At 35.9% G+C, this 22,710-nt stretch overlaps 1 protein-coding gene across 21 annotated transcripts in view; it reads left to right on the plus strand.

Moving 5' to 3' along the window:
* MAGI2 (membrane associated guanylate kinase, WW and PDZ domain containing 2) overlaps window positions 1-22,710 on the plus strand; it is a 1,718,964-nt gene that overhangs the window by 1,445,315 nt on the left and 250,939 nt on the right. For all 21 annotated transcript variants that reach the window (XM_007504040.3, XM_007504032.3, XM_056800855.1 and 18 more), the window contains one exon: window positions 21,132-21,163. In XM_007504040.3, coding sequence (XP_007504102.1) covers window positions 21,132-21,163 — 32 coding nt within the window. The remainder of the gene's footprint in view (window positions 1-21,131; window positions 21,164-22,710) is intronic.

Raw genomic sequence — 22,710 nt, forward strand, 5'->3', positions numbered from 1 at the left:
CATGAATTCTGTCTGTATGACTTGGATTTGTCTCTGCATAAGACAAGCACATTTACAAATTGGTATGGAATGGTTATTTCTTTCTCTGTCTTATTTTTTTAAATCAGAGATTCTTAAACATTTTTTGTGACATGAACCTGACTAGCATTTTGATGAAGCTTATGGAATCCCTCTCAGAATTTTTTTTTAATTTTTAATCGAAAGAAATGCTAAATTTCTATTAGAGATTAGTGAAAATAAAAGTTCTCATTTTTTCTCATCTCGGTTCACACACACACCCCTGAAATCTATTCATGCTTAAGAATCTCTATTCTACATCTATTAAAAAATAAAAAAGGCAATGCCTAACTGTCACAGATAAGTTTAAAATGTGGTTTTAAAAGACAATATTCAAAATATTTATTTTTCATTTTGTATATAAACACACTCACACAATTCATATGGCCAAGTGTTGTTGTTTTTACTTACCTGAATTTCCCACAAAGTATTTAATATATTGAAATTCAAGGAAACATATATAAACCTAGCAGGAATTACTCATTACAAGCCATACTTAAAGCTCTTGTTTTGAAAGCTCTCTTCGATTGAGCAGATATTCATTTTTAAGTAAAGGTATAAGATAAACACAGTCCTAAGCACTGAGACCAGAAAATGGGCCCCTTTTTTAGGGGAAATAGATTAAATTAATTTCTTTTTTTTCCTTACTAAAATTTATTTCCATGTGTCTCAGATCCTCTCTCTCTCTCTCTCTCTCTCTCTCTCTCTCTCTCTCTCTCTCTCTCTCTCTCTCTCTCTCTCTCTCTCTCTCTCTCTCTCTCTCTCTCTCTCCCCTTCTTGTACCATAAAAGGCATCATTCAGCAAACAGATATGTGTATATAGATGATATCTTTTGTGTTTCCATTTTTCTGTTCTTTCTCTGGAGGAACATTCAAAGGTTATTCTTCAAATAATAAGTCTGTAGCCATGTATAATGTTCTCTTGGTTCTGCTAGTTTCCCTCTTCGTAATCTCAGATAGTTCCTTTTTAAAATTTTTTAATCAACCTGCTTAGCATTTCTTATGATATAGTAGTGTTCTATCACAACCATAAACCAGTTTGTTTAGCCATTTCTCAATTGATGGGCATCTCCTTAATTTTAAATTCTTTGTCACCACAAAGAGAGCTGCTACAAGTATTTTAGAACATAAAGTTCTTTTCCTTTTCCTCTGATCTCCTTGACAAACAGACTTAGTAATATTATTACTAGGTCTAAGGGTATATACAGTTTTATAACTGTGGGTGTAATTGCAAATTGTTCTCCAAAGTGGTTGGATCAGTTCATAGTTCCACCAATAGTGTATTAGTGTCCAATTATATGAATTTCAAAATGACAAACATATGAATTAATATATGTTCCCCAAGAACATAATGGTTCAGTGGATAGAGCACTGGCCTTGAGGTCAAGTAGACCCAAGTTCAAATCTTGCTCCAAAATGTCCCAGTGTATAGAGATCCAGGCCTAGAAATGGGAGGTTCTGGGTTATAATCTGGCCTTAGATATTTCCTAGCTATGAGAGTTTGGGCAAGTCACTTAACCCCAATTGCCTAATCATAACCATTCTTCTGCCTTGGAACTGATACTTAGTATAGATTCTAAGACAGAAGGTAAGGGTTAAAAAAACTTGCTTTAGGGGGCAATGAATTGAGAGTCAGGTCTAGAGACGGGAAGTCCTAGGTTCAAATCTGGCCTTAGACACTTCCCAGCTGTGTGACCCTGGGCAAGTCACTTGACCCCCATTGCCTAGCCCTTACCACTCTTCTGCCTTGGAGCCAATACACAGTATTGATTCTAAGATGGAAGGTAAGGGTTTAAAAAAAAACAACTTGCTTTAAACAACAACTAATTGTATGATTCTGAATGAGTCATTTAATATCTCTTAGGTTCCTCAAGGGATTATTTCAAGGATCAAATAAGATAATGTGTAAGATATTTCATAAACCTTAAATAAAGCACTATATAAATTCTAGTTGCTATTGTAATGATGGTGCTGAGAAATTTTGAAAAATATTGCCTGGGTGATACCAAGAGGTGCTGGAACAATTGAACCAAAAGGACTTTGTTACTTTGGCCCAACCATGAACAGAAATATAGCATTTCAGACTTAGAAACTCCAGAAGCCATCTTTTCCAACTCCAAACCAGACAAGAATCTTGTCTACTATGTACTAGACAAGCAGTTATCCAGTCTTAGCTTTCAAAACTCCATTGAGGGGCACCCCATAATTTCTGAAGGCCACCCACTCCATCTTTGAATATATCTAGTTTTTGAGGGATGTTTCATTTTTCTTACATCTAATCTAAATTGACTTCTTGGCCATTTCCACCCATGGCTTCTAGCTGTCTTCCTAAACTAATCAGTAGAAGACTAGTTTCTCTTTTACATAAACAACTACATGACCTCTGATGAGTTTTTCATATGGCAAATAAATGTTTTGGATTAATTAGTCCTTTCTACCACTAAAATTCTATAATTCTGTTTCAAATCTGGCTTCAAATACTTCCTAGCTATGTGACCCTGGGCAAGTCATTTAACCCCCATTGCCACTCTTGGTTAAGATTTTTTAAAAGTATTATCTAGAAGTTTTTTCTTATATCTAATACAAACCCCTCCTACTGAAGTTTAAGTCTGGTTCCCCTCTTTTCCATTAGTTATGATAAATTAAATTTCATTGCCCCCAAACTTGAAAACCACTATCAATCAATCAATAAACCTTTATTACACCAGGAACTATATTCAGTATTAGTAATGTGAATACAAAGAATGAAACAATTTTCACTCTTAAGAACTTTACTATCCCTCATGCTTCCTTTCCTTAAAATGAATAATCATTGTACTTTTTTATTTCTTGAAGATCTTGGAAAAATACCTATGTGGCAATGCCTTAAAATGACAGTACTATAGGAGACATTAGACCAAAATGAGAAGCAATGGAAATTATCCATACAGAAATTAAAAGCAAAAGAGGCGATGAGGTCCCAAGAGAACAGGCTTAAAGTGAGAAAAATAAGAGTGAGGAGTGTGCCTTGGTCTCATTAAAAAGGCAGACACTCTATGTTCTCCATGCTCTCCTAAAAACATTAGTAATGATTAGTCAGAGTAGCCCAGTCAGCAAGAGTAAAAGCTAGAGACATGGTTTGACCTTCATCCCTCACATAAAGGAGATAATGTTCCAATTATACTTGATCTAGGAGACTGAGGACAGAGGATGTGTGAAATATGATGCCTGAGAAAGCCCCAAATTCAATATTCATTGAATGGCAGGTGCAAAGGCAATCTTGAGTTATGCTACACTTGCTCTTAATATAAAACAGGATCCTTGACCTGTCAGTATGTGAACTGAAAGAACCTCAGATTTGAGAAAGTCCTTCGAGAGAATCCTAGTACAATCCTCTTCCTAAAGTACAAAATCTCTCAAGAGTATCTCCAACAACTGATCATGCTTAAAGATCTCTGAGGAAAGGATACACATTATATCCCGAGGCAATTTGTTCCATTTTTGGACAGCATTAATTGTTTGGAAGTTTTTCCTTATGGAGCTGAAATCTGCCTCCCCATAGCTTCATTCATTGATTCTCCCTTCTGGGCTAAATACAAGTCTCACCCCTCTTTCCAATTATAGTTTCGTCCCCCTCCTCCAGAGTTTTCTCTTCTCTTACCTAAACACCCACTGTTCCTTCCATTGATCCTCATGTGACATAGTCTTGTTTCTTCTTTGGAGAAAAGATAGGATCCCATGGACTAAAATTCTGCAAGGAAAGATATTTTAGGGGATGCTAAATGCTCAAGGATGAAATTCTGAAGAGGTCAAGGAGAAACAATCAGGAGGAAGAAAGATAATTGGAGATGGCTGAAGATGTGAATGCATAGAGAATCCATCTAGATTTTTTTGAGATGTGTAGAAGGCAAAAGCAAAGACAGAAAATGGCAGATTCATGTAATAATAGAACATTGTCTAAAAAAAGTGTTGAGTGCTATAGTCCATAATGTGCTAAGGATAATAAGGAAAGGTATAGATAACTTTGGGGGGAATTTTTGGGTATGTTGATAAAATGGCGATTAAACAACCAAAAAGCTAATTGAAATAATCAACAACTTTAGCAAAGTTGCAGGATACAAAATAAACCCACATAAATCATCAGCTTTTCTATATATCTCCAACACAGCTCAGCAGCAAGAACTAGAAAGAGAAATCCCATTCAAAATCACCTTAGACAAAATAAAATACCTAGGAATCTATCTCCCAAGACAAACACAGGAACTATATGAACACAACTACAAAACACTCGCCACACAACTAAAACTAGACTTGAACAATTGGAAAAACATTAACTGCTCATGGATAGGACGAGCCAATATAATAAAAATGACCATCCTACCCAAACTTATTTATCTATTTAGTGCCATACCCATTGAACTACCAAAATACTTCTTCACTGATTTAGAAAAAACCATAACAAAGTTCATTTGGAAGAACAAAAGATCAAGGATATCCAGGGAAATAATGAAAAAAAGCACATATGATGGGGGCCTTGCAGTCCCAGACCTCAAACTATATTACAAAGCAGCAGTCATCAAAACAATTTGGTACTGGCTAAGAAACAGAAAGGAAGATCAGTGGAATAGACTGGGGGAAAACGACCTCAGCAAGACAGTATACGATAAACCCAAAGATCCCAGCTTTTGGGACAAAAATCCACTATTCGATAAAAACTGCTGGGAAAATTGGAAGACAGTGTGGGAGAGACTAGGAATAGATCAACACCTCACACCCTACACCAAGATAAATTCAAAATGGGTGAGTGACTTAAACATAAAGAAGGAAACCATAAGTAAATTGGGTAAACACAGAATAGTATACATGTCAGACCTTTGGGAGGGGAAAGGCTTTAAAACCAAGCAAGATATAGAAAGAATCACAAAATGTAAAATAAATAATTTTGACTACATCAAACTAAAAAGCTTTTGTACAAACAAAACCAATATAACTAAAATCAGAAGGGAAACAACAAATTGGGAAAAAATCTTCATAGAAACCTCTGACAAAGGTTTAATTACTCATATTTATAATGAGCTAAATCAATTGTACAAAAAATCAAGCCATTCTCCAATTGATAAATGGGCAAGGGAAATGGATAGGCAGTTCTCAGATAAAGAAATCAAAACTATTAACAAGCACATGAAGAAGTGTTCTACATCTCTTATAATCAGAGAGATGCAAATCAAAACAACTCTGAGGTATCACCTCACACCTAGCAGATTGGCTAACATAACAGCAAAGGAAAGTAATGAATGCTGGAGGGGATGTGGCAAAGTAGGGACATTAATTCATTGCTGGTGGAGTTGTGAACTGATCCAACCATTCTGGAGGGCAATTTGGAACTATGCCCAAAGGGCGACAAAAGAATATCTACCCTTTGACCCAGCCATAGCACTGCTGGGTCTGTACCCCAAAGAGATAATGGACACAAAGACTTGTACAAAAATATTCATAGCTGCGCTCTTTGTGGTGGCCCAAAACTGGAAAACGAGGGGATGCCCATCAATTGGGGAATGGCTGAACAAACTGTGGTATATGTTGGTGATGGAGTACTATTGTGCTCAAAGGAATAATAAAGTGGAGAAGTTCCATGGAGACTGGAACAACCTCCAGGAAGTGATGCAGAGCGAGAGGAGCAGAACCAGGAGAACATTGTACACAGAGACTAATACACTGTGGTATAATCGAACGTAATGGACTTCTCCATTAGGGGCGGTGTAATGTCCCTGAACAACTTTCAGGGATCCAGGAGAAAAAAAACACCATTCATAAGCAAAGGATAAACTATGGGAGTGGAAACACCGAGAAAAAGCAACTGCCTGAATACAGAGGTTGAGGGGACATGACAGAGGATAGACTTTAAATGAACACTCTAATGCAAATACTATCAACAAAGCAATGGGTTCAAATCAAGAAAACATCTAATGCCCAGTGGACTTACGCGTCGGCTATGGGGGGTGGGGGGGAGGAAAAGAAAATGATCTATGTCTTTAACGAATAATGCTTGGAAATGATCAAATAAAATATATTTAAAAAAAAAATGGCGATTAAAGAAGTGCTGGGGCCACTGCTTGGAATGGATAGTATAGTAATCACTAACAACAGAGAAGGCAGAGTTTTCCATACTATTCCTCTGGTTGCTCTATTTCTTCTTGCCAACAAGAATGATGCTTGCTGTAGATATTATGAGGAAAATAGCTAAATACCAAATACAACTAAAGAGATAATAAAAGGAGCAACTAGTTGCCCTTTACAAATTACATCCTTGCCTCCTGGGAGAACTGGAATATCTAAATACTGAGCCTGAATATTCTGAATCTGAATATTATTGATGGGATTCTAAAGACTTTGGAAAGTAAGAAGTCATTTCCAGACTAGAAAAAGGCAAATGTTCTGATTTTCAAAAAAGTGAAGAGGGGTCAGCCAAAGGCCAGGAAGCTTGACCATGATTCTTTGGAAATTTCTAGAATGTCTCATTAAAGTGCTGTTTAATGGATGTTTAGAAGAAAAATCATGATTACAGAGTGTAAACATCTGCAAGAAGAGGTAATGATGTCAAACTAACCTGATTTTCTCTTTTAACAAGGTAAATAAACTGGAACATGAGGGGAATGCTATAGAGTTTATATAATTTTTGCAAAGCACTTGATAAAGTATCAGATTGTATTCTCCTAAAATTGTTAATGTGGACTGGTAAAAAATACATTTAGATGCATTCACAATTGGTTAATGACTATGGCAAAGGGGAATTGTTAATGATTCAATAGCAACTTGGAAGGAGGTTTCCAGTGGAATGCTCTAGGTATTTGTGCATTGGCGGCATGCTATTTATAATTTTTATCAATGACATAGAATAGAAGACATGCTTATCAAATATGCAAGTGGCACAAAGCTGGGAGATAGTGAAGATTTACTAAATGACAGGCTGCAATAAGACCTTGAAAGGCTAAAAAGTAAAATTCATTACTAGAAAAGGCAAAGTCTTACACATAAAATAAAAAAAATCAATTTTATAAGTATCATATAGGGGATACAGGGCTAGATACCTATATTATCAAAAATGTCCAGGGATTTAAAGCATTACAAATTCAATATAAGTCAATTGTGTCATGGCTTCTAACAAAGCTATAACAATCTCACTGCAAATCAAGAGTCATAGTTTCTAGGAATAAGGAGGGTCATTGTTTTTCAGTTCTCAACCATGCTCAGATCCCATATGGGGTTTGCTTTTCTTTTTCAGTTATTGTTGTCATAACTTATGAATTATATGGGGATGGAAACTAGAGATAGTCTATTTGAAAAAGAAAAGGTGCTCAGAGAATATGTAATAGTTCTCACTCAAGCATTTAAAGGGTATTCTTTTTGGCCCCTAGGACAGAACCAGGGACCATCCAAAAGTCAAAAGGATCAAATTTAGGCTTAATAACAAAAAAACTTTGTAAAAGTTAAAGATGTCTAAAAGTAAAATAGACTCCATTAATACTTAATGAGTTTTCCTTCATTGACAGTCTTAAGTAGAGATCAAACCTACATATACTTGGATATAGTGAAGTAGGAAGTCCTCGGGGATCTAGGTTGGACAAGATAACTAATAAGATCCCTTTGAACTCAAAAAACTGTGACTATGTGATTACAAAATATGCAATCCAAAGTTCATAAAGTTTGTAAGTGATGAGTCAGGCTTCTTCACCATGGCATGTCTTATTTTTTAAACAGGCAGATTTAAACACCAGTAAGATCCAACTATTTTGTTTTATTTTAAACTCCATCTAAAGAACAGTAAGAAAGTATTCAAAAGGATTAGAGGACTGTAGATACCAAACTAAAAGTGACCTAAGAACCCATCTAATCTACCTCAGCCCACCCCCATTATATAGATTAGAAAAATGAATCCTGAATTAACATCATAATTTAATTTATTTCCATTCAAAAGAATTTATTAAGTGACAACTAAGTTCCTAAGGAGTAACTATTAAGCTATTTCTAAAAGTAGAAAATGGAGTTGCTACCTTATATTATCCTTAATATTTGCTAAAATTTCTTGACATTATGTAGTCTTGAAGTAGGCATTAAACCAAGAAAATAAGCAAAAAGACCTTTTAAGTAGTACCCTTAATTACTCTAAAAGTTTTTGCAAGACTTCTGGCATGCTACATGTTTAGTGAAAACTGTGATAAGGCAATTATGAACCCTAGGCAAGGTTTGAAATTTGATCCTGCCTGTCTTTGACAGTTATTGCCCACTGAAGGGCATTCACCCTTGATTATAATGCTTGTGACTTTTCATAAAGTTACCAATATTCCACAGAAGTCAGATTTTCTGTCATTAAAACTATGTTCATTAATTTTTAAACTTAAAAAGTATAGCATTGAGCCCCTGTGTGATGCTTTCCAGATAACTATTTCCTTTTACTGCACTTTGTCCTGATTTTGATATAATATCTTCAATCTGTTAAATTAAGAAATTGGTTTGGTAGACCTGTAAGATCTTTTCTAACTCTAATATTCTATCAGTCACTCATTCTAAGTATGAGTGCCAAGGATTCTTTGTGGCACAGTCAAGATAGATATCCAAGAAAAAAAAAAACTCACATTTTATACTAGATTCTCACCTTCAAGATGAGGTAGAAAAATTATTTTCTGGAACTCATAAAAGTCACAGGAGATTTAATTATTTTCTTCACTCTGCTTCCAGCATCAATCCCAACTCTGACTAGGTTCCTGGCTTCTATATTTACCAGACTTCACGAAGTTCATAATTAAGTAATAGGGTTTTGTTTTGTTTTAATTAGTAGGAGAAGTAGGTGGGGTTATAGCATCATCCAGTTGTCCTTATGTCCTTTACATAGGGATAAGGTTTATGCACTCTATGGCAAAGTGGACAGAGAACCAATCTTGGAGCTAGGAAGACCTAAATTCATGCCCCTCTTCTAACATACACTGGGTACAGGACCTTGGACAAGTCATAACCTGTCATCACTCTAGACAAATGTCTCAATTTCATAGAAGGTGCCAACCTACACTAGAAGAGGAAGCTTCCCCATCTGGGAGTTCCCTATAGCAATAAAATCACAGCACCAGCCCCCATCCGTGTCTCTCCCCTTGTTTGTTAACACATGATAGTTGATGTGCATCGAGTATCATACACCTTATCGTTCTGGGCTTCAATAGAAAATTCCATAGTCAAAAGGAAGATAAAATATCCAATTCTTTACCCAGCTAAACATGTCTCCTTCTAGAAGCACCACAGCTCCCAATAAATAATTTAATACTGAATTAAATCATTTAATATATTCTTATGGAATTAAATGAGTAGAATACAGCGCAATGTACTATATCCTACTCTTCTATTACTCAATGGTACAGACCATTAAGAAGTTGCTTTTTCCACCTTATCCATTAATGCTCCATCGAATTAAAAAAAAAAACAGAACCCTGAAGCAGTGTTGCCAGTTTACTTGTTTACCTATTGCTCATTTAAATGGTCAGTTATATAATGAAATAACAAGAAGCAAGCTAGCCCATGGCCTAATATCAGCCATTCTATTGTGACAGCTTGTCAATGTCATTCATAATTTTCAAGGCAGGGAGTGAAATTAGGGTATTGATGAAAATATTTATCTTTTAACATTTTGAAGCAAATTGCTATTGATTTAAAAAAAATGTTTGACATCTTAATTAATTTGGTTAACCTGCAGGTCAAATCACAACTTCTCAATTGCATAGTGATCTATCTTGCTGGAACAGAAAGAATCTGTAATTCAGATGTTGTTCCAACACCAGAGCTATGGGTTAGATGAATGGAATTTTTTACTAATTTTTAGTAATTGAGGCTTACTGGAATTTAGTGTTTTAATATTTGTATAATAATTGGTATCATTTTTATCCACTTATCTAAGTGGATAAGGAAAATTGTGGTCTGTCTACTAAATTAAGAAACATGGAAACGTTTCCATATATTTCCTTCTATTCTTGAAGGAATGGAAAGTCCTGAGAACAATCAAAGGCATTTGAAGAGAATATGTCTTCCCATTACCGTGTCTACCCTATCCTCCTTAAGGGAAGGGGCTAGTTCATTTTGGGTCTTTATATCCCCAGCCTACCATAGTGTCTTGCACATGATTGGGCTTCATGAGTATTTGTTGCTTTGAATTAAATTGAGTAGGCCTTTAGAGACGATTCATCTGCAATGATGATACTATTCACTTGATGCATGAGTGTGATTGAAAATAGCTAATCTGCAGACCAAATCTGCATAGAAAAATCATTTGATTTGATGCTATTTATAATACTTATCACATTTTACAAATGAACAGAGAAGACCATCTTATGTTATTTGGGAGGCAAATAAATGAAATGTGATACCAATGTTTCTTCTGGACCAAAGAAATGTTAGTTATCATTAAAAGTTCTATTGGTCAACAAATTTAAGAAGGCCAGTTGGTTAACCATGTCAACCAATTTAAGATGCAAAAAGTATCCTGGAAAAAAGATAATGTAGAAAAATTGAATATGAGTGTGACTGTGTGTATTATAACCATTTTAGGGACTTAATTAGCATAAATGAGAATTTATCATGTTTTGCTTTATTTTGATCTCAAAGTACTTTATAATGGTATCTGATAAGGTCTAAGAAAACAGCAAAATGCCATCTACAAAGATATTAAGCACTGTTTGGGAGAGTAAAAACATTCCCATGGTAGACTGAGCATTTGAATCATAAAATTTTAAAATATAAACTGAACATTTTAAAAGAGTTTATGGTAAAAGCAGAAATGAAGAAAATCTAATGCAATGCAAAGAGCCACTATCACTCCATTAAAAAAAAAAAACTGCACATCTACCCAAAATATTGAATGCATTTCTTGTCTGGTATAGACATTGTAAGATGTAGAATGATATAACTTCTTGTATATTTTCCATGCTTGCTTAAGGGAAAGAATCATTTTACAGTTTGGGTCAGTTCCATTAAGAAGAATTGGCCTTTTACTGGCTTCTGATTGCTTGGACAAATTACTTAAAGGAACTGCTGAGTTTAACCCATTTATTGAATTTTAATAAGAAATACATGAATCAGTCAGAAACTGGGAAAAGTGAATAGCATTGAACTAGTTTTAATGGAAATTAGCTCATTACCCCGCCGGCTTACAACATTTACTAAGGGCTGAATTTTGTATTAAAATCTTGGGTTTATTTGCCAGTCTTTGGAAATTAGGAGGGTTTTTTAATTAAAAATTAACTTTATTATTAGTATTTGCTTTTTCCAAAATCAGCCCCAAGTAAAAACTCCTAAAAGCATGATTTTTTTTTCCTTTTAGGAACATTATATACTATTTTTCCCTCTTGAAAAAATTTCTCAGTCCTGAAAGATATTCACAAAAAGAGTTGGAAAATGAGTTACCTGAACTGAACACAACCCCTTTAGATGAAAGACTGACTCTGATTTTATTCCCTCTTTCCTCTTTGTTGAAATATCTTGTGGTACCAGAACCATTTCATTGCCCATCATAAACTGAAGAACAACAGACTCTCTTTCCATGTGAATATCTGAGTTCCTTTAATCTGAAGTAAAAATATAGGATGTATAATTTCTGATAGCACAAATACTTTGGAGCCTATGACAGAGTATTTCAGAACAATAAACAGCTGATTTGAATCCCTAAAATGGACTCATTCATTCAACAAACATTCATTTAGTACCTACCATGTGTCAGGCACCTTGCTAGACAGTGGGGACACAAAAAAAATAAAAATAATAATTCCTACCCTGAAAGAGTTTCTATTCTCTTAGATGGGTGGGATGGGGTGGTAGGGCACATTGGCAAAAAACCATACACAGATTATGTTAAACCTAGAATATATACTATAAACTATAAAGTAATGAGGGAGAAGCTGAGTATAGAATACATCTACAAACACACCCAATCTTCTCTGCCCTTAAAAAGTTATCACTAAATTTTACCATGTCCATTAACCATCATCCTATATCTCTCCTGGGGTATATAGGGTTTTCAGAAAACACAAGCACATCTGGTGTGGGGCTTGCCATCCCTTCTTCAGGAATGTTTATACCACCTTTGGTGTCCGCCTATCCCCCAATTTTCATCTGTGGCCCCAAGAAGCTGTAACTACCCTCAGCAAATGGGATAAAACAAGTTGAGGGGAACAAACTAGCCTCAAACTGGTCTGTGAATTAGGGGGATGTCTGTCCCACATGTATGAAGACTTCTTCCAGCAGAATTTGTTCCAATGGCCATGAAGGCAGGTGAAGCAAACGCTGTGGAAGATCTGGGTCAGACCCTGAAGATGCCAAAGTCATCCCCTGCATCCTGGACCGTCTCCAGTCATCCAGATTTTTGTCTTCTCACTGGATTTTGATGATTCTGGAAGAGAGAATAAGACTGACAACTTTGTACAACTCTGTCTCACTTAAATACAATTCATGTGCAAGTCGTCATCCTTGTGATGCCATTGGTCCTCTTTGAAAACAAAGGACAAACAATATCTCTCTACCCTTCCCAGCTACACTTCTTGAAAAAGCTATCCATACTCATTTTCTCTTCTCTCCTTCCCGTTCTTCTTATCCTTCTGCAGTCTGGCTTATGGCCTCATCATTCAACTAAAATGGCTCTCTCCCATGATCTTTTTAATGCCAGATCAATGTCCTATCTAACTCTAACCCTAAATTCCCCTCATCTCTGTCTCTTGGAATAACTGTCTTTCTTTACGACTTGGTTCAAGTGCCACCTTTTACAAGTAACTTTTTCTGGTCCCCCTAGTTTCTAGAGCCTTTCCCTCTAAGGCTAATTATTATTTATTCTGTATTCTGTTTTTATGAACCTATTTATTTATGTGTTATCTCCCCCACTAGAATGGAAGTTCCTTGAGGTCAGGAACTGTTTTTTACTTTTTCTTTGTATTCCCAGCACTTAGCAGAGTGCATGCCAAATTATAATTGCTAAGTAAAATGCCTCTTCATTGATTGATGTGAGAAGTATCATTTGGTGCAGCCTTGAAGAAAGAGGGGAATTTTAAGAGGCAGAAGTGAGTAGGGAATACATGGCAGTCACAAGAACAGGTTATATAAAGGTCTGGCAGTAGGAGATGGAATGTCATGGAAAGGGAATATTAATTGAGTCAGCTTAAAATGTGCATGAAGGAGAATAATGTGCAATAAACCTAGATGAATAGGCTGAAACTATATTGTAACAGGGAATAAATGTCGAACGGCTGTTTGTATCATATCCTAATGGCAAGAGTACAGGCTTACATGAGGAGAATTTGAGGTGTGCCTGCACATCCTACAGGAATACATTGCCATTGGTTCTCTTCTCCTGGGGAAGTAAGCACCAAAACTGAGGTTCATGCTGTGCCTGGACTACCCATACACCCTCTGGGCACTGCGGTAGACTTTCTTGAGCAGAGCAGTGACATAAATAGAGTTTTGCTTATTTTGACAGCTGAGTAGTAAATGGATTGGATAAAAGATATGTAAGGCCAGAGATGCCTGGTGAGAAGTGACAAGAAAACAGAGAGAAGGGAATGGGATGTATCTGAATCAGAATATGTTGGTTTTCCAAGAAAATCTCACCTTTCACAGAGAGAAGACAGTCTTACAAAGACCTTCTTCCAGGGTCATTTTGGTGTTTCCAGAGCCTTCCAAATTGAGAATGGTTCAGGCGGGACTCAGTGCCACTCAATACACCCTAGGTGATAGAGAGAGGTAATACAATAACTGTAGGAGAGTTTGTTGGCCTTTGGACCCCCCCCCTCCAAAAAAAAAAAACTTCAGTAGAAGAACTTGCTCATAAAATTTTACCAGAATATTATTCATCCATCTGAAGTCTACTAAATATTCTGCTTAGTACAATATTCAGTACTAAATCAGCATAGGCACTGAGCTTTAGGGGAAATTTGATTTTATAGGCAGCGAGTAGATCGATTACTTGACTTGGAGTCAGACAGACACGAGTTCAAAACCTATTTTAAGTTTTACTAATTGTATAACTCCAGGCAAATCACTTTATCTCTCTTAACTTCAAATTCCTTATATGTAAAAAGAGGAGGATAATAATAGCACCTGCCTCACCAGGTAGATATAAGGGTCAAATGAAATGAATTTTATGTAAAGCATTTTGCAAATTGTTAAGCACGACATAAATTTAAGTTAATATTCTTTTCAGAATATCTACCCCCTGATTAATCACCACAAACTGAAATCTTACTTACCTGGAAATTGCCAGAAAGTTCTTGGTTTTCAGTGGGATTTCCACCACCCCCTCCCCAAGGGCCATACTCTGTTATTGTTGATATTGACAACAGAAGGATTTCTTTTGGAAGAAGCAAAAGCTCTAATTCACTGCCTTTGCTGATTTCAGACTACTAAACCTGCAAAAGTGATTGTCCAACTTGGTGTTATGGTTATTTTTAATTGGTCTCCAAGGGCTCGCCAGACATTCTCCCATGATTTATTTATTAAAATGTAGCATTTCATTGATATGCTTGCTTTATGTAAATGCCAACACAGAGATCAGCTGTAAATTCTCCTTTTCTAATGATTTCCAAAGTGACAGACATTTTTTTTGTTGTTGAAACGTGGTCTGTTGATGATTCACTTTCCAGTCTATTTTACCACAATGGGTTTTTATGACCTGATTTACATCTGTGCTTTTGTTTGGCAAAGAACTTGCTACAAATCATCTTATTTGAACGTCATAGCTTACCTGTGAAATGGGTGTTATTATTAGCCCTATTTACAAATGAAGAATCTGGGACTTCCAGAAGTTAGGTGACTAGCCTAAGGTCCCAATGTGTGAGACAGAATTTTAATCAGATTTTCTTGACTTCAAATCCAAAGTTCTCTTGTCACCTCACTAATACTAGTCAGAGTTTTCTTCCCTCCTCATTCTTTCTCCATGTAGCTGCTCATTTCCCTTCAGAAGCTGGGGAATCAATAATCTTCCTCACCCCTCTTCAGTCTCCAATCTCTGCTATTCATCCTACTTGGAGATGGTTCACAGCAAGGTACAAAGTGACCTGAATCATGGTCTCAAAGGAGGAGAAAATGGCCCTTTTCCTCTTAATTGTCTGCTGGCTGTCCTGAACCCAGGCTATTCTGTCATAGCTAGGTGCCCTGAAAAATTCATCCCATCACCTCAGCCTGCCCTGACCTTGTTCATTCATCCAGAGCTCCTACCTCAGCTCTTGAGAGGGAATCCCCAGGAGAGTCTGCCTGCTCTTTCCCTGAATATTTCCTCAGTCCTTTGGACATATATTGCCATAATTAATGTCTATATATGACTCTTTTCCTAAAGAGCCTGAAGTGAAAAAAAAAATTAAGTGCTGTACCATAGTAAAGAATTTTTTCACTCTTCATTTCCTTTTCATGCACTGCCAGTAAAAACCCTTTAGAAAATTTTAAAAGGGTTGTTCATAGACTGAATTTGGTTCCTCATTCAGTTAGGGAAAAGAGGAAACCTGTTCTCAGAGCAGAATAATAGAATTTCAGAGTTGATAGGGACCTAGGAGACCACCTTGTCTCTCTATACCCAATCTCATAAATGAAGTAATTGTCTCTAACACATCACCAATAAACAATTGTCTAGTCTTGAACACACTTTCAACAATGGAGAATTAATTACCAGTGAGGAAGTTAATTCACTTTTCAGACAGTCATTTCTTTAAAAGCTCTTTATCTGAAATATGGCTCCTATAAGGTCCACTTATGCATCCTCGTTCTCTCCTTTGTACCTACAAAGAAAAAAATATAGGATGCCTCCTCCCTACAGCCCTTAAGTTGGTTGAAAATAATGACCATGTCCCTTAATCTTCTCATCAAGCAAACTTGAAACAAAGGGAAAAGTAATACTGGGGGGAAAGCAGATAGGCCAATCCATGACACCGTCAAAAAAAAAAATGGCAGACAACTTACAGGAGTCCAGAAGAGTCTTACAAAATGTACACTGATGATCCAGGACATTCCCAGAGGCTCATAATGAAAAATACCATCTACCACCAGAGAAAGAAGTGATAGAATTTGAATGCAGTAGAATGCAGTTTAAAACACACTATATTTCACTTCTTTTCTTTTTTTTCCACTCAAGATCTCTTCCACAAAATGACCTAAGGAAAAATGTTTTACATGATTGCACATGTAAAATTTACATCAGATTGTTTACTATCTCAAGGAAGGGAAGTGAGTAGAAGGGAAGGAGAAAATGTGGAACTCAAAAGTAAGAAAAAATGAATGTTTAAAATTATTTCCACATGTAATTGGGGTAAAAATATAAAATGTTATTATATATATATATATATATATATATATATACTGAAAGGAATCTCATTATCCTGTAGCTACTTACCCTTCTATCCTTTGTCCTTTCTTTCTTACCCTCCTACACACATTGTTTCTCCATCTTTCCCTTCCCTGGATTCTCCCCTGCATATACACATATATATAAAACAATATATACATGTTATGTTGTATGCATATAACAAGACTAACTATATATAGCAATTTTTAAAGAAGAAAAATAAGAGGGAAAAGGTCAATAAATGTGGGGAAAGAGAAAGGAAGGAAAAATGCATTTAACTAGTGCCTACCACTTGTTAAACATTGGTTAAACACTTTTACAAACATTATCTCATTTGATCATCACAAGAACCCTCAGAGATAAGTGTTATTATTGTCCCCCATTTTTCACTTAAGGAAACTGAGTCAAATAAGCTTAAGTGCCTTGCCCAGCCAGTACCCTATATTACATTGGTTGACATTCCTGCTTTTATTATGTGTATCTGTCAGATCAAAAAAAATCTGACTATGCATTACAGATAGTACAAAGTTTCTCTGTCTTCCTATTTTAATTTCCATTTTTGGGGAACAATTAATAATTTTCCAAAGGAGCACATAGATTCACCTAAATATTACTTTTTTACCTTTATGATTATAAGTCTTTTTATAAAAAATCATTATTATTTTCTTGAGTCAAGTTACTTCCATTTGACCAGTTCAATTGTTCCAAATCCAAACAGTATGACCTAGAAAAGTCAACTGTTTTATTAGTGCCTGAAGGCTTCTGTGCTGAGCCAGGTGACTTTTATGTTCCAACCTGGTGTTAAAATCATCTCAGAAACTTCCATACTAGTAACCAGAAAGAAACTTGGTGCTTGGCCTACAGATACTAGGTCATACTAGATTAAATAGTTTTAGTAATTCAGAGACCCCAAGAACTACTTATAAAGGAAGGTCAAACTAAATAATAGTCTCACCTCTCCAGGTCCTGTGGCTTCATCTTAGTTCTGGCAGCTACACTGCCAAAAGGACAGAGGATTATGCATTTTTGCCATGAGAAAAATGCTATCCTTTAAGATTATTTCCCAGGCTTCCCATGGGGCTAAACCATTACAAATTGCAAGAAGATGCTCTGCCAAGTATTCCACTGCATACTTGTCTATTTCTAGAAAAGATCCTGGAAGAGGAAAAAAATCAAAGCATTTCACAGAATTTTCTTTCATAGAAATACTATAAACAAGGAACTAGAATGATGATCACTGAAAAAAAAGGATATCACAAAAACTCTCTGATCATATTTCAACTTTAATTGCATATTAGCAACATCCACTAGTTCTACATTTGGGAATTTGGGAACTTTTCATATCTAACAGAATGTGAGAAGGGTCACAAGACTGAAGTGAAATCACTCTAGACCAAGAGGAGGAGGTAAAGGAGTAATAACTAGCATTTATAGACCACTTTAAGATTTACAAAGCATTTTACAAATATTTCATTTGATTGCTGCAACAATCCTGGGTTGTAAATATTATTGTTATCCCCATTTTATGGGGAATAAATGAAGGAAATTCAGGCAAACCAAGATCATGTGACTTGCCCAGGGCCACCCAGATAGTGTGAAAGGTGGGAGTTGAAACCCAGTCTCCCCGATTCCAAGTCCAGCAGTCTATCCTGGACATCACTGCAACTCACAAGTTGCATAATCTTGGATATTTCACTTCTCTTTTAGGGGGCATCTTATCTGTAAAATGAAAGAGCATTGGACTAGATGAACACTAAGGGTCCATCAATTTTTGAAGTTATATTCTAAAAATTGATTTGCAGTCTGATTTTTTTCTCATTTACAGAAAAAAAAACCCTTACCTTCTCAGCCTCAGAATATTAAACAGTTACTATGGTATTTTTAAAGTACTGCATTTAACATTTTGGGTTTGTGAACAAGGTGATGGGGGAAAATAGATCACTACTGACCTAAAGGTTAATGATGACCTTTTCTTACTCTTTTATCCTTCTTGACTCTTCTATAGCACTTGACATTCTTGTCCAACTTCTCCTTCTAATGATTACCTCTTTCCTAGTTTTTCTTGGCACTACTTTATCTAGTTTCTCCTATTGATATATTGCTTTTCAGGAAAATACCTTTTTTCCATCATTCATTTCTTACCCCTTACAATGGATGTCCTTCAAGGTTCTATCCTAGGACTTGGCTTTTTCTATCTATCTTCTCTCTTATCTCCATTTGTCTGTCCATCTGTCTGTCTGTCTATCTTTCTATCTACTTATTTATCTATCCACCTAGCATTACCTCTTCCTTAAAGTCTAATTGCACATCCTCAATTATCTTCTTGACAACTCCTGCTGGCATTCTAAATTCAACATTTCCAAGATAGAATTCATTATTTTCTTCCCTCTTTCCCAAAAAAGCATTGTTCCTCTAAACTTCTTTTTTTATTGTGGAAATGCTACCAGTTTCCCATTTACCCAGATTTATAACTCAAGATCATGCTTATTCCTTCACTCTCCCTCTCCTTCAACTGTTATGTGCAATCAGTTGCCAAGTCCTGTCAGTTCCTCCTCCTAGATGGTGCCACCTCAGCTAAGCCTTAAGTGGAGCTGGGGATCCCAAGATGTGGGGTTAAGGGGAGAGAGCATTCTAGACTTTGGGGAATTGATTATGCACAAATATAGAGGTGGAAGATGGAATATTGAATATAGAGAATGAGTAGTCAAACTAACTTGATTGAAACATAAGGTACGTCAGGAAGAGAATGGGAAAATAAGTCTTGAAAGATAAATTAGATTGACCTGTTGAAGAGATTAAAAAACGAAGCAGAGGAATGTGTACTTCATACTAGAGGGCCCCTTTCAGTACTATTTGAAGACCATGTCTACTGTGCACCCTAGAAAAACAAATGATTTAGTGGAGGAAAATCAATTAGACTGTCTACTTAGCATCAGGTAGATGATAAAAAAGAAAGGATCAGGTTTTTCACTTTTCCGCTGGAGGTATTGGTGTCTTTTGTTGAATTTGAGTTGTTTTCAGTCATGTCCCATTCCTTGTGACCAAATTTGGGGTTTTCTTGGCAAAGATACTATTTGCCATTTCTTTCTCAAGTTCATTTTAAGGATAAGGAAACTGAGGCAAATGGGTTAAGTGATTTGTCCAGGGTCAAACAGTTAATAGGCAAGACCGTATCTGAACTCAGAAAGATGAGTCTTCCAGACTCCACATCTGGCACTCTATCCACAGTGCCACCTAGCTTCGCCATTGGTATCTTTTAGGGGAAAAGGCTGAGCAAGGAGAGAGACATTTGCTACAGGAACCTGGGATAACAATATCTGAAAGAGAATTTTGGTAGATTATAGACTGTGACTTGCTTGTACTCTTTCAGCCTTGACCATATCATTTAAAGGTCTAGATAACGTATCCTGTCTTAAACAAGTTTAAGCTGTTACAGGCAAAGAAGAAAGATGAGAGGTAGATTTTGGTGAAATTCACCCTGCCTTAGATGCTACCTATAAAGATAAATGAACTTTTCTGGTCCTGCTACTTTCTGCTGGTCTCAGACTTTCAATAGGTGATGCATATGCCTGTGTTTTTAATGTAGGTTAAATCAATATGATGTTTTTGAGGATAATTTTCCTTTGGCCATATGACTTTGCAATGACCTTGGTCACTTAAATGAAGCACCATCATTGCCAAAGGAAAAGAATGTGGTGCAAAGAGGAAATACTTAGAACTGTAAGATGGCACCCAGTGTGACTTATTTGTTCACTGGGAAACTGGGTAAGAGCAATGATTATTGTGGAAAGCATTATTTTTTCAAGTCTCTTTTTTCTGATACCATGAATAAATTTTCTTCTTTTTATCTGTTTTCATATGATGGATGATACCAAGCTGAAAAATTCAAACCTGACTGCTGTCTCAGATGTCATTTGAAGTCACAACAGAATTATCCCAATCAGTTTTGTCATTTGTGACAGCCAAGAGAGTCCCATTGCCTGAAAAATTATTGATCCAATGGCTGATTATGGTCCAAAGTCAGTTCATTTCTGAGATCCCATACTTTCTTTTCGTTTTCTAGTTATTTAAAATAAATTATTCAGAAATTGAACTGAGATCCCCTGAAGACCCAAAGGACAGTTCTAGAAGGGACCTAAGAGATTACTGAGCCCAAGATACTATAAGTCTCAAGTGATAAATAGCAGAGCTGAGATTTGAATATGAATCTTCTGGTTCTAAATCTAATATTCTTACCATATTTCGGTATTATATTTACCCAGTCAGCTTAACCTTGTAGTTATATACTACAAGAAAAATTGTTTCTCCTCTTTTCCCATGAAAAAGCATTTTTCTCTGCAAAATTTTATTTGCTTCTATAATTGTCTTCATTGCTCCATGTCAGAGGCAGTAATGCCTAATGGTAGCTCAAGTCAGGAAAGCTAAGACTTGGGCTATAGGTCATTGTCGAGTGCTCCACCTTAAGGATATTAGGAAGCTCTCAGTATTTTGATTTTCCTGGATGTAAAATATGAAAATATCACTGTATAAAATCAGTATAATTCTTTGAAATTCTTAGTATAGGATATAAAGTTAGAATATTTTAAATTATTCATTTATTGTTATTTCTTCTATAGCTCAATTGCATACAATTACATATTATGATGTGAAGAATACATTTTAAAGGATCTGAACATTGAATTATTTAGGAATAGTGCTATGATATGGTTTTTAAAGTTTACATTTGTTTTCTTTATTGCAGGTTTCTTTTCTCCTTGGAAAACTCCAAAGCCTGTAAGTTGGTACCATTATGTTTATTTCTGTGTTTCTAATGATGATGTCCATTTCTTTAAATGTTTATCAGTAGTTTCACCAGTAAGATAGCAGCAGCATAGTACAGTGGAAAGAACATTGAATATGGAGTTAAGTGCGAATCTCATTTCCACCTTTGTGGCATTGGACAAGTCATTTAATTTCTCTGGGCTCCAATAATGGCACAATAAAGGGATTTAAACCTCTGCTACCCTTTCTAGCTATGGATCTTTGATAAAATGATCCTATACTCTGTGCTAATAGGATCCCTTACAGCTCCAGAACTAAAATCCTATTTCAAAAGAATATATGTCCTTTTGTTATTTTAATGTCATTTTACCAAAAACTAAATTAAAATGTAACCTTTCATTTCTCCTTTGTAGTCTCAAAACTCAAATTCAAAAGCTCCATTGAAATTGCAGCTCAAAAAGGACTCCTTAAAAAGAATTTCCCAATAAATCTCTAATATCCCTCTTTGAAATAATATTGATCATTTGGCTAATATGTAATTTATTAGAAATATGCATATTAACATGAACCCACAAGTTCAGAGAGTTTCAACAAAGTTCATATAGTTCTGCCTGAAAAGAATTTAGCTGGATACAAAGAAGAACTTTTATTGAAAACTAAATCAGAAGCCACAGACTCACAGTAGTGACTGATAGTCTGCAGTTGAATGACATTCACTTTTTTAGACACTTGCTTAACTTCCTTGAGACTCAGTTTCACTCATGTGAAGAAATTGACACCCGGTAGGCTAAATGACTGTCTGCTGAACCATCATTTGCTCTATCTCCATGTGGCTGCCAGATCAACTCAGAACCCGAATTTTCTCTCCTGAGACAGCCTAAAACATTGATAAGAGTGAACAGGCTGGTAAATGTATTTAGAGGTTGATAGATTTTGTCTGTCTCTTTGACAAAGTTGAATTAGTAGTTGTAGAGGAATCCAAATTGCTAGAAGGGAAGAAAAATGCATAGTTATTCTACTGTTTAGTCATGGACTTAGCTGTGAGGATTAAATTTACGGTGTGTTAGGAAAGTTCATCCTGCTTCAAATTTTTGAAAATCGCACAAGTGAAAGACTTCTGGGAGCATGATTAAATGAAGAAAAGCTATGGGTCTGAAGACAGTCAGTTTTTCCCTCACCTTTTCAAAACTTGCCCCCCTTTCTCATTCCTCTTCTGCCTCTATCTAGTAAGGAGGAGCTCTAACTGTTGGCCTGACTAGTGAGTTGGAAATTCTTGAAATTGTACATGTGTGTGAATGTGTATGTTATGTGTGTTTCCTCTACTGGCTTAGAAGCTTCTGTCCCCATCTTAAAATGGTGTGTTCTGAAGTTGCATACTTTCTTATTGAATTTAACTAGGAACTTTACCACACCATCACATTGCAACAATTATGCAATCTAGTGATTTCCTTATATGAACTACATTTATACAAATTATGCCATTTGATGTAATTACAGCATTTGCTGTCATTATAGTAATTACATCCATAGTCAATAATTCCAAAAAAGGTTTCCTAGAA

Source organism: Monodelphis domestica, chromosome 5 (assembly GCF_027887165.1).
Source record: "Monodelphis domestica isolate mMonDom1 chromosome 5, mMonDom1.pri, whole genome shotgun sequence".
Taxonomy (NCBI): Eukaryota; Metazoa; Chordata; class Mammalia; order Didelphimorphia; family Didelphidae; genus Monodelphis; species Monodelphis domestica.